The sequence below is a fragment of the Sceloporus occidentalis genome, unplaced genomic scaffold, assembly GCF_023333645.1.
Source record: "Sceloporus occidentalis isolate IW3139 unplaced genomic scaffold, rSceOcc1.0.p SCAF_4, whole genome shotgun sequence".
Classification (NCBI taxonomy): Eukaryota; Metazoa; Chordata; class Lepidosauria; order Squamata; family Phrynosomatidae; genus Sceloporus; species Sceloporus occidentalis.
Genome location: NW_028316984.1, coordinates 32,821,486 through 32,840,500, shown reverse-complemented (window position 1 = coordinate 32,840,500; position 19,015 = coordinate 32,821,486). Strand labels below are relative to the sequence as shown.

The 19,015-nt window shown below is 41.8% G+C and overlaps 1 protein-coding gene across 9 annotated transcripts in view; it reads right to left on the bottom strand.

Annotated features, from left to right (window-relative positions):
• Window positions 1-19,015, bottom strand: part of ZNF385B (zinc finger protein 385B) — a 258,525-nt gene that overhangs the window by 39,840 nt on the left and 199,670 nt on the right. For all 9 annotated transcript variants that reach the window (XM_089519651.1, XM_089519647.1, XM_089519646.1 and 6 more), the window contains one exon: window positions 15,334-15,444. In XM_089519651.1, the coding sequence (XP_089375777.1) occupies window positions 15,334-15,444 (111 nt within the window). The remainder of the gene's footprint in view (window positions 1-15,333; window positions 15,445-19,015) is intronic.

The following is a 19,015-nucleotide window of genomic DNA, read 5'->3' as shown; positions in this document are numbered from 1 at the left end:
AAAAGGTGAAATATTCCTCAGTAATAGTAGGACCTTCTGATATGTGTCTTGTCTAATGAGGCTTGGAAACACTTAGAGAATATTGAAACATATATCTAAAGGAACTGATTTATTACCATTTATTTTCTGGACTCCATTGCTGTTGTTGTGTGCCTCCAAGTAACTTTTTAACTTATGGCAACCGTGAGGTGAATCTAGCATAGGGTTTTCTTGGCATGTTCCTTTAGAGGGGGTTTGCCATTGCCATCCCCTGAGGCTGAATGAGTGTGACTTGCCCAAGGCCACCCAGTGGGTATTTAAGCTCCAGCAGGGAATTGAACCCTGATTTCCAGAGTCCTAGTCCAATGCTCAAACCACAACACCATGCTGGCTTTCACGAGTGGTGAACTGCTCCCAGTATTGGTGCTAACCTTTAAAGCCCTCAAAGGCCGAGGGGGGGGGGGGCACACTCTCTTTCAAGAAGACACTGTCCACAGTGTTGTGAGGTGTGGCTACTATAGAATGAGCCTTTTTAATAATGGTCCATTCACAGAAAGTCTTCCAAGGGCAATCCATTGGATGCCCATTTATTTTAATAGGTTAACCCTTTAATGCCATATTGGGCCATTTGTTGTTTTTATTGTAAAATCTGTGGTTTGATTGCTTTTGTTTCTAAAGCATCCCAAGGACACTTACCACTTGGCTGCCATATAAACTTTTTACTGATAGACTGATAGACATATTGACTGATTCACTGACAGACTGACTGACTGGCTGATATATCTAATATTTGGGGGAGGCTCATAAATAAATAAACAGACCCTTTGAACAGGCACCATAATGTTGGGGTTTTTTTTGCTGTTGTAGTGTGCCTTCAAGTCATTTGAGACTTACGGCAACCTTAAGGCGAACCTATCATAGGGTTTTCTTGGCAAGATTTGTCTATAGGAGGTTTACCATTTCCTTTCCCTGAGGCTGAGAGACCTTGCCCAAGGTCACACAGTGGGATTCTCAAACTGGGAATCAAACCCTGATCTCCAGAGTCCAACATTCAAACTAAGTAGTCTTTTTCATTATGAAAATTGGTTTACAAGATGTTTACTAGAGCATAGCCTTTTCGACCATAGCACCAATGCTAAGAAATGCCTTATTCAATGATACTTGGGAAGTCCAGATGTGAAGCGATTTAAAATGTCAGGGTAAGACCTTGCTAGTTTCCTTTGAAACTGACATGGATTTGCTGTTTCTTTTGGCCTCTGTTCCCCCCTCCCCCCAGCTTCCTTTACAAAACTGTCTGGATTTTTTGATTATTAAATTGCTGATGGGTTTTCTTATTTGATTAAATTTTAATTGTTGTTGTTTTGTTAAAAACATTGTGTACAAGTAATCACCTTGGGCTATCATATCAAGAAAGGTGGCATATCAAATATTCAAACAAACCAGCAAATGCAACCTTTTCTTCTTTTTCTTTGTTTACTATGGACGTTACGACACGGGGAGCTATGTGCGTCCATCCCAAAGATGGATAAAGTGGGGGAATCCCAGAAAAGCAATCCCATTTGCTAAAGGTTATCACACACAAGCACTCAACAAGGGGTTAAAGGCACATTAGTTAGAGTCAGATTCAAATATGGGTATCAAAAGGAGACAAACAAATCCCCATTGTCAATTCCACAAGTGCACGCACACACACATGCTCCAGGAAGGGGGGGGGCAGGAGGGATCCTCTGTGCCCCAAAAGCCCCAGAAACTGTGTGAGAGGGAAGCAGAATGAGTCTGCCCTTTGCAAACTCTGTAAAACTGCGAAGACAGATACACACACGAGAGAGAGAGAGAGAGAGAGAGAGAGAAGGGGGGCCTGCCTGATTCCACAGAGGGCTGATCCTTCCCGATTAGGGTTGCCATATCCCGCCGGGGGGCGGGACAATCCCGGTTTGGGCGGTCCTGTCCCGGTCCCGGCCCGGTTTGGCGCCCAAACCGGGACGGCCCCGCCCACCGCGGCCACCTCAGGCCCCGCGGCGGCTCCAAGGCCTTGCTGAGGCCTGGGAAGGCTCTCCGCGGTTGGAGCTCCAGCCGCGGAGACGCTCCCTCCCGGGCCCCAGCGAGGCCTTGGAGGCGGCTCCGCGGTCGGAGCTCCGGCCGCGGGGTCCTCAAGGCCTCCACGAGGCCAGGGAGGAGGAGGAGGCCGCTTCCCACCGCGGCGATCGCCGCGATGAGGAGCGGCCCCTGCCTCTTTCCTGGCCTGGGAGCCTGCTGAGGCTTCTTCCCAGACCGGGAGGAGGAGGAGGACGCTTCCCCTCGCGGCGATCGCCGCGATGAGGGGCGGCCCCCGCGCCCCTTCCTAGCCTGGGAGGCGGCCTAGGCTCCCTCGCAGGCCGGGAGGAGGAGGAGGAAGCCTGGCACCGTGGCGATCGCCACAGTGCCAAGCTTCCCCGCGCCCCTTCCTGGCCTGGGAGGCGGCCTAGGCTCCCTCGCAGGCCGGGAGGAGGAGGAGGAAGCCTGGCACCGTGGCGATCGCCACAGTGCCAAGCTTCCCCGCGCCCCTTCCTGGCCTGGGAGGCGGCCTAGGCTCCCTCGCAGGCCGGGAGGAGGAGGAGGAAGCCTGGCACCGTGGCGATTGCCACGGTGCCAAGCTTCCCCGCGCCCCTTCCTGGCCTGGGAGGCGGCCTAGGCTCCCTCACAGGCCGGGAGGAGGAGGAGGAAGCCTGGCACCGTGGCGATCGCCACAGTGCCAAGCTTCCCCGCGCCCCTTCCTGGCCTGGGAGGCGGCCTAGGCTCCCTCGCAGGCCGGGAGGAGGAGGAGGAAGCCTGGCACCGTGGCGATCGCCACAGTGCCAAGCTTCCCCGCGCCCCTTCCTGGCCTGGGAGGCGGCCTAGGCTCCCTCGCAGGCTGGGAGGAGGAGGAGGAAGCCTGGCACCGTGGCGATCGCCACGGTGCCAAGCTTCCCCGCGCCCCTTCCTGGCCTGGGAGGCGGCCTAGGCTCCCTCGCAGGCCGGGAGGAGGAGGAGGAAGCCTGGCACCGTGGCGATCGCCACGGTGCCAAGCTTCCCCGCGCCCCTTCCTGGCCTGGGAGGCGGCCTAGGCTCCCTCGCAGGCCGGGAGGAGGAGGAGGAAGCCTGGCACCGTGGCGATCGCCACAGTGCCAAGCTTCCCCGCGCCCCTTCCCGGCCTGGGAGCCGGCCTAGGCGTCCTCCGAAGCCGGGAGGAGGAAGAGGCCACTGGAACCGTGGCGCGATTCCAAGCGGCCCCTGTTCCTCCTCCCGGCTTGGGAGAGAGCCTAGGCGTCCTCCGAAGCCGGGAGGAGGAGGACAGGGTTTGAAAATGTAGGACTTTTTTTTAAATTTCCTAGCCAGGAAATTAAAAAAAAAAAATCCTACATTTTCATACCTGGTCCTACATTTGTCCCGGTTTGGAGGTCCTCCATTATGGCAACCCTATTCCCGATGCCCTCCTTTTCCAGGGCATATCCTCCATTTCTCCCTCCTGTCCAGGAGGAATGCCAAAACGTCCTCCCTCTGCCTTCCCCGAGCATCTGTGCCCTTAATTAGAGGAGGAAAATCAGCCAGGGAGCCTAACGAGGGAAGTGTGGGTGTATCCTTTTAAGGGACCAGAGCATTCTCCCTCCCTCCCAGCAAGGCACAAAGTCATCTGAGGCTTGCTTTCCACATGGCTGGCATTACGTGAAGGGAGTCCATTCGCAAGCAAAATGGAAATGTAAATCCAGTAGTTTTGCGAATTTATATATTTTCAGATTGACTTCACATTCACCCCAGATTCTGTTCTGATTGCCTGCAGCGTCATGTGAAAAGCAGCTGCAAATTGGTCCCTGAAACCTGGATGACCCTGCATTGGCTCCACTTTAAACTTCCAATTTTGCCCCATGTGATAACATCCTATAATACAACAGAATAAATTCTCATATTTTAATCTACATATAGCATGTCCCCTTTGCTACAGCACAAGCCCAAGGCACTTTTCTGCCTGAGCACAGGAACCAGGGCTGGCCACATTTTCTGTCACCTGAAGCACCAAATCTTAGCAATGTCTCTCCTTCTCCCCACTTAAATCAAATAATTAGCAAACTTCTGTCCTTTTGTGACATCCAAAACCATTATCTGCCTAAGGTGGGTACCTCACCTTGGCCAAAGGCCTACCTTGCCAATGATTCTTTGAAATTAAAAGTACTTGTTTTATTGAAATAAAATAATGAAAAAACAGTGTGTGAAAAGAATGTGGAGGGCCAGGGGAAATATGGTCAAGTCAATCATTTAGTAAGTACATGGATTCTTATTGAAAACAAATAAACAAACCCCAAAACCCTGAAACTTCTTTTTTAAAAAAGCTTTTGTTAAATAGCCACTACTGAAGAGAAGTTTCAGCACATTATGCCCCTGCAGCCTGTAATCATGTAATATTTCTGTCATGTTGGAGCTGAAGTGTTCATCATTTTGTCAGCTCTGCCTGCAAAGCAGAGAATTACCTTCATGGGCTTCCTGAGATTTATGCTTTTAATTACCTCCTATCTGCTTCAATACCCTCCAAACTTAAAGAATCAATATAAATAGTCTTATTGGGGGGCAGTTGACAAAAATCCAGCTACACTTTTGGTGGATTTCCACCTGATGTTATTGATTCTTTCTACATTGTTAGTATCATTCTGTGTTGGGTTTTTAAAAAAATGGCTCAGGGCTTTAGGAATACTGCAGGCTGGAAATATACATAAATGAATAATAAGTGGTAGTGGGAAATCTGCAAAAGTTATTGGTTGTCCCATAGTCCTATTTTAGACTTGTCACTAAGTTTTCTTTGGGGTATTTTCATTTCACAAATAAAACTGCTGTCAACACGGTATCTTTTCAAGTATTATACTACCATTGGGACTAAATTCTGGCATGTTCCAGAGCTTCTTTTGGGGTTTGATGTAATTTTCTAGTGATAGGTTCTCTCTAATACTGAGCTGTTTTAGAAGATTTGTTTTGTCTCACCTTAAATCCCAGACTGCAATCCTAAAAGTCTTACTGAACTAATCTGACACCTGTTTCTTTTTTCCAAGACTGCATTTTTTTATTACTAATGAGATGGTTATCACATGAAAGACACAAGTCTTTATCACAACATTAATACAATTCTTGTCACTCCCCTCCACCAGCTTCACATATCTCTTGTTATACGAAACAATTTACCTTGTGAACTGATCCCTGTCTGGATGTACATATTCTGCGACTGTGGTGATTATGGGGTACTCAAGCTGAAGTACAGTGGTACATTGGGGTTATGTGTGTATAAAATCTGTATCTTGTTTGAATTATAATGCGATATTTGCTTTTCAATCTATAAACACTCATCTTCCCTTAGTTCTTGATCACTGCACCTAGCAGAGAAGGATTTTAAGGATATATATATATATATATATATATATATATATATATATATTGTTACTATAACTTTAGTGAATATTGTTTGTAAGGGTATCAACAAGATCTTCCTATACGTGGATGTTAAGTTCATCTGCATAAGTGGTTCCCTTTGTAGACTGGGTATACCAGTCAGCACAATCTGTGAAGTTTTGGATCAACACTACTGTAACTAAAGTGGCGTGCGTCACTAGATTTGGTGTCACCCAGTGCGGTAACTCCTGGTGTCACACACACCTCATTGACCCCCTCCCCTACCACACCATACAGAATCCTTAGGAATTCTTTTTGTTTTATTGTTATTTGAAAATTATAATTCCCATATATAACTGAATGTAATGTCAACAGTTGTGACATAAACAACTAGCAAAATTAAATTTATACCTTTAAATTACAATACCATACACACAGCCTAAACGTATTTACATATACATCATTTCATGTGGTTAAAGTGAAAATTTGGCAAAATATGATGTTTTTAAAGATTTTTTTTTAAAAAGATTTTTACTTTTTTTACTTTTATTTTTTTTACATTTTAATTTTAAAAACTGTTTTTTCCTCCCTCCCTCCCTCCCTCTCTCTTTCACTCTCCTTTCTCCTCCCACTGAGCCTCAGCCCACACGTACCATTCCTTCAGCATTTTAAAAGGACACAGGTGAATGCCACAGCCTGTTCCTGCCAAAATGCAGATGTGTGGGAAAGCAGTGGTGTCACCCCCCCTTTAGGGTACCACCTGGTGTGCTCTGCATACCCCTAGTGACACCACTGCTGTAACCAAGCCTAGGTTTGTGCACCTGAAAGAAATGCACACTCTTACACTGTTTACTATTGTCCCCTCCCCACTATCACTGTGACTATTTTTAAACTGCATGTGTTCTTAGTTTGTAGATTCTTTGTTTGCAGCATGTACTTAGGTGCTAGAACAAAACCATCATCCTTTTTCTGGACCTGGCATACAGCTGTCAAATTCTGTGTAAACCCTATTCTGCTTCCTGGATCAGTGTTAAAAGAGTAGCTGTTACCAGACAGACAATGCTGAAAGCTAGAGATATAAATTTTTGCTTCTTTGATTCTCACGTGCAAAAATGGGTGATTCTAAGTTTTCTCCCTGCTGGACAGATTTATGAGAGATTTTGTGTATTTATTAAAAGACTTTAATATCTTTTGGCAAAGCTTTTCACAAAAGTCAGTTTCTTGTGCCAAAAGATAATGTATTTTTCCAGGTTAGGGTTTTTGTTTTGTTTTGTTTTTTGCACAAATGATTGTTTTGCAAAAAGGTCACCAAATGAAAAAAAAAAATCTCGCAGCGTCTGATCATTTTCTTGCATGGGTGTCTTGGTGTGTGTCAATACAGTCTTTCTTCTCAAACATGAAAAAGTGCAAGTATTCTTTACAAGGCTACTGGTGGCAGCTTTCAGTGCATCTGTCTTTGCTTTGGGAAGGCAAAGGTGCAAAATCAAGGTGTTCTTTGTTTGAGTGACTACTGAATTTCAGGTCTTGCCATCTATATATGTGGAAATTCACATACACAAGCCACAGCAGGATTTGCAGATTAGGGGAAGTTATTTTTTCAGATACTTGACATTACAGAGCAGTTTCAGAGAAATTCTGCCTGAGACAGAACAGCTGCTGGAGAGGATAGCTGTCACATGGCAGATGGTGGTAAAAGCTGCACACTCTTGAAAGGGAGCTACCTGGGAGTCTTTTAATCTCCTCTGTTATTATTTGACCTGCTCTGTTGGTTAACATTGAAAATTGGGGAGGCAGATACCAGGTTTTAATTTTGCTGCTCTTGCTATTTAAAAAAAATTGCATAGGACGATGAACACAACAGATTAGATTTTAATAGATTGCCTTATTGTCCTGATAATCATAAACCTGGGTATAACCAAAAGGAAAAGTGGATGGTTTCTTTTCAAAGAATTTATCTAACTTCATCCCTTCCAACTCCCTCCCTAATCTCAGTAAACTTTCTTAATTTGTAGCCTGGGCTTTGACTTCATGCTTTTGTCAAACCAACTATATCAGGAATCTGGCCACTTGTACCCATAAAAATTGAGGTTTTGGAGCTTGTTGAAAGTTAGACAGTATTTTAAAATGTTGGCATATCATCCTGGTCACTGATATTCTGATGGTGGGAAGACACAAATAGAGTCTGTTCAGGTGGATTTGGAAGTCAGAATAAAGGCAGATTCTTTGGCAAAGGTTATACATGACTGCATTATAGACCACACTCAAAGAAACTATACACAGTTTTATTCTGGTTATGAGCAGAATGTTAAAAGCAAAATTTGCTCAGTGAAAAGTTGTGCAACTTAGCATGCAGAAAGCAGTAGATCAAGGTGTAATACAGTAGAAGTCCAGAAGATGGAGTCTGACCTCAAAGGTGAAAAGGAGAGAATAAAGACTGAGGTGACTGTGTTGTGGCAGTGGTAAAAATAGCAGCAGCAGCAGCGCACTTCAAAGTTTCCAGATCTATGAGCTTTTATTGTGTGTTTTGTGCCTTCGAGTCATTTCTGACTTATGGTGACCCTAAGGTGGTCCTATTATGGGGTTTTCTTGACAAGATTTGTTCAGAGGAGGCTTACCATTACCTTCTCCTAAGCTTTACCACTACCCTATAAGACAGATCATTAATATTATTCCTCTATTACATCAGGTGCTGAGATTCAGAGCATAGCTTGCTGCGACCCTTGCACTGGGAGCATCCTCATTCTTTCAAATTATAAATACTCAGCACAGCCCGTGCCTAGCCTTGCCTAAGGAAGGAAGGACAATACAAAACTCCGTGAAGAGGCATTACATTTGTGTTCTCATTCAAAACCAAAAGTAAACTAAACTGAGAGGCATAATAATATGTTAGTGAGAAACTGTCATTTTCTTTCTAAGGATGCAATTAAATGGAAAAAAGAGGACAATAATATAGTTTGAGTTAGTTCTCAAACTTGGCAATGAGAGGAAAACTGATTAAATAACTGCAGAGAATGAAGTTGTCAAACCTGACAAACCATGTTTTGTTAAATTGTTGAGCCAAACTAGTCCAAAAGAAAGAAGGTACATAAGAACTCTTGCTCTCATAAATGCTAATCCTGAAAAGCGGAGTTAAAAATTCAGAGTTTTAATGCAAAGTCTGTTACTCTCTCAAAAATCCTTTCCTTGTAGGGAATGGGATCCAACATACATGGTAAAAGCAAAAAAGCCTATATGGCTTGGGCCTGAGTTACTTGAGGGAATGCCTCTCCCTGTATAATCCGCCCCACACTCTCAGAACAAATGGGAAGAATTTACTAGATCACACAAAAGTTAGACTAGTAACTACTGCCCAAAGAGTGTATTCAGCTATGACTCCCACACTTTGGAACAACCTCCCAGAAGAGCTCAGACTGATTCCAACTCTAGATGCCTTTAAGAAGGCACCAAAAACTCATCTTTCCCGGCAAGCATACCCCCCTGATCTTCTATAAAGATCGGAAGAAAACTGCACCTCAGGAAAATAAGATAACTTTACTGCAGGATGCAATGTGGTTTTAATATTGTACTGATTTACTTTGATATTACACTGTAATTTTAGACATTTTGTTGTTGAAACACTATTGTAATCCCACTAAGATCCGTCGGGAGAGGCGGGAAAATAGAAATAAAACTTATTTTTAAAACTTATTAAATAACAACTAATTGGGTATAAATGGATGTGCTGGACTTTAAATGTTTCAATTACTGTTTTTCATTGCATCCTGTTCTTGGGGGAAAGCCAAAAAGAAATAAAATACAACAAAATAAAAATTACTGATTTCCAGTGCAACAGGAACAACCATATTTTAAACAAATATATGCTCATTTTAATTGGCTAATAGTGGTTTTCTACCAGATTTCAGATAACAAGCTGCTGCAATGGAATGCTTCTCATTAATGAAGCTGCCATCAAATTTTGGTAGAAGCTCCCAGGATAAGAAGAAAAATGGCTCCAGGTTCTCCAAAGCTGCCCACCCTTGGCTTAGAGCAAGTTGTCTGGCAAAGTAAGTGTGAGGCTAAAATGCTATTCAGAGGGTGCAGGAGGAAAGAAGGTAAACAAGCTCACAAACTGTTTAAAACAGGTGTGTGCATAGACATCTTATTCTTGGGTTTCTTGTTTTCTTAAGGGAGAATTTCTACAACCTTTGTGGAATTCCCAGGAAAGTTGTAATACTTTCAGTATAAGGGATGTGTGCAGTTTAGCACAGCAGGTGTGTGGTCTGTCCATTTTCTCTTTTCCTTTCTAAATGTTAATATTATGTGTTTATTATTGTCACAGACCAATCAATATGAATGATATAGAAACGGAAGCCAGTTGGCTGCCAATTACTCAAAGATAGATAGATAGAGAGAGAGAGAGAGAGAGAGAGAGATACCTTAAGAATGTTGCTATGTGAGTGTACATCTCAGCGACATGGTTCAGAACAAGATGACTTCCACTACACTGCTGTTATGAAGTTATGTTACATCATGATCACATAGGATCATTCCCAGACTCATTCCTACGAGAGCTTAAAACCAACTGGAAGCTGCTGTCTTTCTTTACTATTAAAAAAGTAAAAGGAAAAAAAATAGAGGAAGACTACCAATCGTAAAACTTGAAGCATTCCCTCCATCTCGAGGTTTTCCCCCCATTTTCCACAAACGTCAGCTTCCCTTTGCAGATCTTGGGTTAAGATTTTGCCCTCTAAAAATGTGAATACTGAGAAATTCTTCAGAATTAGACACTGTGATCAGCCTACTTTTAAATCTTAGCTTTGATTTCAGAAACATACACACTTGCTCTTTGTGTCATATTTCATGTCTGTGTTAATAATGGTGAAACAGCATTAACTGCAATCTTCAGTAATATGCATAATAACATTTTACATTTGTTACACATAGTAATCAGTTGCCTTGAGGTTAACTACCAAAGGAAAAAAGTTAATCAGATGGAAACTTGTAGCAGGGATTCACTTGTACACTTTTTAAAAAGGGAGGCCATTTTGAGTTAGTCAATTTGAAGTGTTTCATGGGGGGGGGGGTGTCTTTGTAGAAATGACCAAAACTAAGTATCTAGAAGTGGAGAGGGAGTCATGTTTTATTTTTAGGTGTAGTATTTTGAGGCTGCAATCCTATACACACCAGATTTTCCCCATCATGGTACCCTCCAGATGTTTTAGACTACATCTTCCATAAGTCATGGCTCTTGACCATACTTACTAGGATGATGGCACTTCTGGAAGGTGCTAGGCTGAGGAAAGCTGCTATACACAGTTTCCTAGGAGTAGGGTCTATTGAACTACAGCAGGATATGCTTCTAAAAACATATGGGATTGCACTGCACACATTGTATTTAGATGATCATCCAAGTGTTTAAATGGTCATTTAAACATTAAAGACATTAATGAGAAATATTGATGAAAATAAATCCAGAAGCAGATGAAGGGCCCTCTATCCATCCCAATTGCCACTGCCCTGGGCCTTGGAGGGCGAGAAGAAGAGGCAAGCAGGGCTGCATCACACCTTAGTCCAGCAGCGGATGAAAGAATAGGCAGTATCTGCTGGACGTAATCCCCTTCCCCACTGCCATCCCTTTTCCTTATGTGTCATATTTTTTAGACCTTAACCCTGAAGGAAGGGAACTGTCAAATTAACAACCTCTAAGCCACTCTGCAAGACATTTGGCTGAAGGACAAGATATAAATACTTCAAATAAATAAACAAACAAACAAAATAGGCAATTTTTGTTCTAAATTCTTTTGGACTGTTTGAGTTGATCTAGCAAAATGTATTAAGTCTCACAAATAACAGCAGAGACTTCAAAAAAATGAAGCCGGCAGTTAATTCCAAAACACAGCTGCACTGCTTACTAGTTTGATTTCTGTCATGTTTGCTGATCAGTTACTCCTATTCTGAATCTCAGATACACAGTATCCACTAGGTTCATTCACTGATGATAGTAATACAGTCTGACTGATTTATAGGCTGTTCTCATTATTGCTCTCATTATTGCTACTTCACATATTAAAACAGTGATTCCCAGAGTGGGCAGTATCCCCCCCGGGGGGGGGTGTTGGAAAATTGAAGGAGGTGATGAGGGGGGAAGGTGGCAGCAGGGGGGGCCATGTGGGGAAAGGAGCTGTCAGCTGCGAGTACAAAGTGCTTCTAAAGGACCGAACTGAAGGGGGGCTTCAGTCAAAGCATTGGTGCTCAAGAAAACAAAGGGAACCATCAGCAGTAGGTTTTTGTGGCATTTTCGGACTATGTGGCCATGTTCTAGAAGAATTTCTTCCTGACATTTCGCCAGCATCTGTGGCTGGCATCTTCAGAGAATGCTTGCTTGGAAAGGACTTGGGTATATATATTGTGTGACCTGGAAAAGCAGGAGTTATTTGCATGTATATCGTTTTGTTGCTAATGGCAGGCCTCAGGGTGGGAGCCATCAGCCTTTAGGACTATGGTGGGGATGAGGGTTGCATTCAACCTCTTTTCAGGATTCCTTAAAACTACCACACAGCCCTCACTGATGGCTTTGTGTGGTGATGTTTCCCACTGTTCACCTGCCTGTGCAAACTCACTCCCTTAGCCATGTCTTTTGCTAGTAAAGGCAGTGGCAGTTGGGAAACCTGGGCTCAGGGCATTGCTTCTGTGTCCCAGAGTGTGCCATTCTGAGACAGACTGGTTGACTGAAGCCAAGAAGTTAGAGCATGTGGTGGCAGGGGAGAAGTGGCAGCAAAAAAGGAGCTTTCAAATTGAGACCCTGTTTAAGTTTTGTGAGCTTTGCTGAGATTTGGCCAGCAGGTTAGAGTGACACTGCTGCTCCTGCTTTCTTTCATCAGTCGGGCTGAGATAAGTGACAGCAGAAGAAATAATGTTGGTGTGTGCATGGTGGTGGTGGGGACACTTGAAGCTATGTGGGGAGGATATGCCTCTGAGGAAGGATGGGAAGGAACATCTGGGATCAATTTTTGGGAAGTGTCCTTCACCTTGGAATGGCTTCTGTAGTTAAAATCTCTCCCTTTCCCCATCCATGCCAGTCTCCAGTCCATGTGGCCTCTGTAAACCCCCAACACGCATACACCAGCTATGCCTCTCTTCATCCTGATGCAGAAGGACTGAGATAAAAGGAGAAGCTTTTCCCTTTGCACCAGTTCACCTTAGGAGCAGCAATTAAGCAGATGGCTAAGCAGCAACTCAGAAACCTCTTGCATGCACTGGTCTTTGCTGGAAGGAGAGCATGCTCATATTCTGCTCCCAGCGTGAATGGCTGCAAAGGGAGCAGCAACTGAGATTGGCTGTTTTGAATTTGCAGTAGAACAGTAGATCTAATATCAAGAAATACACATGGGGGGCGTTTGGGTTGTCAGCCAAAAGGAAAGGTGCAATAGCCGGAAAAGGTTTGGGAACCACTGTGTTAAAAGGTAGATCCTCCATATTTTCCATGAAAGGATAGGAAGCCACCTGCTGTGGCTCATATGAACTTAATGCCTATATTGTTTTTAAACAGCCCACTAAGACTGCATCTGCACTGCAAAAATAATCTAGTTTGATCCCACTTTAACTACCACGGTTCAGTATTATGGAATTCTGGGACTTATAGTTTTGTGAACCATACAGTCTGGCAGAGAGCTCTGGTGCCACAACAAACTGTAATTCCCAAAATTCCATAGTAATGCACCATGTCAGTTAAAGCAATGTCAAGCTGAATTATTTCTGCAGTGCGAATGCAGCATCATAGGCCAAAGATGTCCTAAATGGATAAATGGATCTGTCCTTACTGAAAGTGAACATTCTCCATTACTAACAGTGCTCTCATGCTCCAATGGTTGTATCATGTAGCTGAAGCTGCACTATCCAAACACAAGAAGAAGATAATTAGGGTATTACTGTACTACTGTTTAAAGTAAAGTAAAGTACAGTTTATTGAATAGCCCAAGGGCCGTTTCAAAATACTAGTAACATAGTAATAAAGCAGTGCCACACACCTATATATAAAATGTAAATATAGTGCACTAGGTGCAATAAACCCCAATACAATATAGATACATATGAATAACCTGAGCATGCACCAGAACCAGAACATGCACCACTTGTATACAGCTTATACATATCTAAAAAGTATACAATATATGCTAAAAGATATACTAATAAACAGGTAAAAATAAAATGGTTACACAATTGAACAGTAATATGTAAGATAGTTACCATAGAAAGTAAAACAGAATTAAAATTGAAATTGAAATGGGAGGCAGAAATAACATAAAACATCCGTCATCGTATGTCAAATCTGTCCATCACCCTTACAATTAAGACCAATCATCCCCACATATCTAGATCTCAACAGTGATGCTTTATGAAGGAACCGAGCTGTGGCAATAAGAGATTTTTGAATCTTGTCCACTCATAAAGTATGATATTCTGATGTGGGTATCCCAGAATATTGTTCGTTTAATATAGGGATGAAGGTATTGATCCCTTTCCACTTGGTACAGATTACATCTAAACAAAATGTGTGCTAGATCCTCAATTTCATGATCCCCACAAATACAAGTTCGTTCATTATAAGGGATATCCTGGAATCTTCCATGTCTTACCATGGTATCAAGTTGGTCGAATCTTGCTCGGGTGAATGCCTCTCTGAGATGTTTAGGGATCTGTATTTTTAGATAAGATGGCATTTGAAAGGACCGTTTGTATTGGCTCAACCATTTTAAGTTGCCTACCCTACTGAGTGTGGCTATGTCTTCTTGAGCCGCAATGTCCAAAATTCTCTGTCTTGCACCCTTTCTTGCTTGATTGTTCATAGTACAAGCTACAGGGAGGCCACAGCTTTTTATAAAGTTTATATAAAGTTTAACAGTTGCATAGACCATGAAGATTGCAGTTGAGAGTGCAACTGTTCTAATAAGCATAATCTAGGGAGTCTGGCTCCATTTCATTAATTTACTACTGTTTGTAGAAATATAAACTTCAGAAGAAGAAAAAATCCCAGGTGTGTGTGTGTGACCTTAAACATCCCAATAAGGACTAAATATGCTCAGTAGGAGTAGAATGCTGACTGGCTGAGATGGATCAGAAAGGATGGAACGAAGCACTCCACACTGCAACATTTTGCTGCTGGTTCACCTTGTTCATTGCCTGCCTTTCTTTCTAGATGTCAACAAAAGGCTATGAGCTGATATGTACAGTTAGCATACGGTGATGGTGGGATCAACAAAGGAACGCTTCCCCAAAGCCATCCAGGCCTTTTACCTGGATATTTAGTTTTCATCAAAGTAGAATCTGTAATATTTCATCCCATACTTGTGAATGACAAAGTGCTGCAAAACCTATCAATAGAAATTAGGCTAGTTCCCACTATCTGATGTTCTGGTCACTGAATGCAACAGCACAGAAAAAACTAGCAAGCATTTGGTTTTTTTTAATTGCATAAAAAGAAATGTGATTTGATTAATGAATAATTAAAAATAATATTTTAGCTGTAATTCTATATCTAAATAGCTGGGTGTAACTTATTTCTGAGTGGATGTGTATAGGATCACACCATAAATGGAACAGTCTATCTATTTTTATAGTCTAATTCCTCCACAATTAATCTTTGCACTTTTACATGATTCCCCCACAAAATTTCTGCCTACACTAGGCTTATTTCCTATTAAAATAGTAGGCAAGGTTTATATGGTGCTGTATTGGTCAATGCCAATTATTAAAAATATAAGATTAACTAGTTCCTTTTAATGTACTCTGAGGACTAACATCTAGCAGATTTTGGAAGACCCTGAACCAAGCAGGTGAAAAATGATTTAAAATAATCCAATCTAGAGTGGTCAAGATTTTCATACTTATATGCTTACAAATGAACATCCTTTGAAATGTATTTGACCACATGGACAGAACAGAACAAAACTACAGATACTATATAAAGCAGAAAATTAAGATACTCACATCAGAATTAAAACGAAGTTGACAAACATTACAAGAAATGACTTGTTTCTTCTTCGGCGGGAGTGACACACCAAAAGTATGATTTATAACTGCCTTTTGCACTGGATCCATCTGGGGAGTAAATAAAAAACTACAAGTTATAAGGATTATACATATGGTAGTAAAGAAGGAAAAGCTGAAAATAACATTTGTTTCTGAAAAAACACTGTTTTAAAGAGGAGTAAAGATTCTAAGAACAAAATGGCAAAGATAAGAATTTGGTGAAAGATCACATGTTATAAAATGGCAAATCTTTCTTTCTTTGACCTATGAAAGAGCACCTGTCTCCAGCAATACCTCACCAATAAAATTATGCAAAAAGGAAACAACTGTCAGAACTTAAATTGTCTTAAGTTAAAACGACTGTTAGAACTTAAAACTTCACCTTTCTGCTCCACTCCATACAAAAATATTAAGGACTAACCAGAATCTCACAAGCAAGAATTTCTTCATTTTCTTTGCACTGCTGCATGAGAACAGAGAGCACCTTTTGAGAAGGAAGGAAGAGGAATGTGAATGCTCAACATAAGTAAGATTTTCTTTTGGAATGCATTCACTTGTGTTTGTTGCCAAACTGGTCTTGCTTAAACAGGCCTTGGCTTTAGAAATGAAAGGCAAGCACTCTTTGGAAACAGAACTAATCCATATTTGGGTAATATTCTTTGGGCCAACTCAGAGCTCCGAAAATATTGTACAAGGTTTTCCTAAACTTTTGGCAAACAAGGCCAAGAAAGGGAGAGTGGGGAAGGGAAAAAAGAAAGAAAGCTAATGTTGATGTCATGTAATGTGAATTTAATTCCTGTTTTAAGATGGTATGTGGGAGGAGGCCAGCTACATTAGTCTCTAGCAGGTACTGTGATGGTTTCAGTTTGCACAAAGGACTCTCCCTAGGATTGTGGGGATGAAGAAACCAATAATGTCCAATCCCTCCATTTCTGTAAATATGAAACCTAGTTATTACTCAAAACTGTTTCCATCCTTAGGTGAAAGATTCAGGCTGCATCCACACTGCAGAAATAATCCAGTTTGACACCACTTTAACTGCCATGGCTCAGTGCTATGGAATTCTGGGAACTGTAGCTTGTTGTGGCACCAGAGCTATGCCAGAACTCCATAGCTTTGAGCCATGGTTGTGTCAAGCCAGATTATTTCTGCAGTGCGGATGCAGCCTCAGGTTTCTAAGTAGGTGGAAGCAGGACTAGGCCTTATCTACACTGGCCAGGATATTCTGGGGGCAGCCCGAAGTATCCTGGTCTCAGAGCTGTCCCAATCTCCCTTCATTATTTGGTCCTCTGTTTCTGCACCACTGTGGCTGTCTGCACAGGTTTCTCACTGATAAATATTTGTATGCTTGAGCCCCATTGAAAACAATGGGGCTCATGCCTAACAAAGCCCTGTGAAATTAATGGTGTCACCCTGTTTTAATTTTGTAGGGAGAATATGTTCTCAAATGAAATGCATGCTAGAGAAAGGGAAACACATTCCTGAACTTCTTGCATACAGAAATTAATTGGGGAAGTCTTCCTTGGTAAGAAGTGTTTATTTCAAAGCAATCACATGTTGCACACTTCTTCCGTACTAGGAAAAAGCGACTTGTACTCCCTTGGGCTTTCTGCTACAGAATCAACAAGTGATGCAATTCTACAGACAATTGAAACTAACCCTTTTCAAAAACTCACTTTGCATTAGTAGAATCACTACTAGTGTTCTGGGTGATAAAAATGTTTAAATATTTGAATATCAACCAAAAGCTCCAGAGTGGAAAAACATTTCATTTTATGGCCAGTGAATTTTTTTCTTGGATTTACAGACATTAAAGATTCTTTCTTAAATAGAATGGCAAGTTGGTTTTTAGTTTTATAGGACTGAAGTACACAAAGCAACTCGTCTAAGCTAACCTTCTCGATAAAAAGTGAATGAAGGGGAGTGGCACAACTTACAATTTCACATTAAAAATCAGAAAGGTAATGAATCCAAAGTTATATCTCATTTCATATTCCACTTACTTTTATACCTATGCTGAAAATATGCAACAATTCCCACTATAAGCCAGTGAGAACTTTATTAGGCACTTAATAGGTCCTCTGCTGCTTCTAATCTGGATAGAACTAAAAGTACCAAGAGAAAAATGAGAATTGGATCCAGGAAAAAGTAACCTCTTTGTCTTTAAAAAAAGCTCTCTAAAAATCCCCATACATTTTAGTAGAGGAATATCACCAAATACCCATTTGCCCATAAGGACCATATTTACCAGGCATCTCTATCAGTCACTCAAGCTGTTCTTTCTCATTGTTACCTTCTGGTTGTTCTTGGTTGATCCAGCTTGCCTCTGAACTTTGGCCTCTCTGCTATCCTATTCTATGGGGTTTAATGTGAAGCTGCTTATTCTTCAGTCATGTATCCTATGTATGCTATGCAGAAAACACTACCATTTTCTGTTTTCTTGATGCTTGGGAGTGTTCTGTTGACCCTCATCTAGGTATCATGTAAATATCCATCCGGAATACAGTTACTTAAAGGATAATAGCCTTCTTTAACCTCTTCCACACTAGATTTTTTAAAAATTTACATTATATTTTATTTATGCTTTTTTCTTGGCTAGGGACCCAAGGCAGTTTACAAGAGTAAAACAAGCTAAAAACCTGAAAGTAATTAAGTTAAAATACAATTAAGCCAATTGTTTAAAAAGCTAAAGCACAGTAAAGACATATCATTAAATAATAATAAAATTACACACCCTGTAAAAAGATTCCTTTAAAACAATTAATTATTAGATGCCTATCTGAATAAAAAGGTATATGCCTCCTGGCAAAAGGAAATAGGAAAGGGGGCTGTTAGAACATATAGATTTATTAAATTTTGGTGTGTGAGTGGAGTTCCTCCATGATCCCAAACTGACCCTGCCACGATAGCAGCCATAATTCTTAAAGCAGTGGGGTCAGGTAGGCAGGTGAGTCAACTTCACAAGACCCCTGGAAAACAACACCTTTAGAAATTCCCCACAGGAAGTTTGGGAGTTGCTAAATGGGACAACCATCATCTCCAAGAGTAAAATCTATCCCATGATAAAGTCTTTATTTCCCTGAGCCTTGTGTGTGTGTGTGTGTGTGTGTGTGTGTGTGTGTGTTTGAATTGCTGTGTGTCTTACCCCTCTTAATAAAAATTAGACTTTAATTAAAGAAGTCTGTCTCTGCTCCATTTCTTAAGAGATTCCCTGGTCTTCTCTGGATACATATTGGGAGACGACCCTGCAGGGCTGTTGTAGCTGGCCCATCTCACAATATTGAGCTAATAATAAATTCCCCTAATCAGACCCTTGACTATAGGGCAGCCTAGTCTCCCATGTAAGGGAGTTCCATAAACTGAGCAATCACCAAGAAGTTTCCCATTTCCTCACCAGACAGGTGATGGTGATCTATCCAAGAAAAAAGCTGCCTCCTGAGGATCTCAGAATTGGAGTAGGCTTGTATGAGATAAACATCTTTCAGGGGCTGAGTAGACAAAAAGGGAAAACTAGGCAGATCTCACCCCCCCCCCCCAAAAAAAAGCAGTTGGAAACACCATGATGTTTATCACACTATACTCTTAAAGTGCTACTATTCCACTTTGACTCCTCTAGCTGCCTCCTGTTGCATTCTGGGAT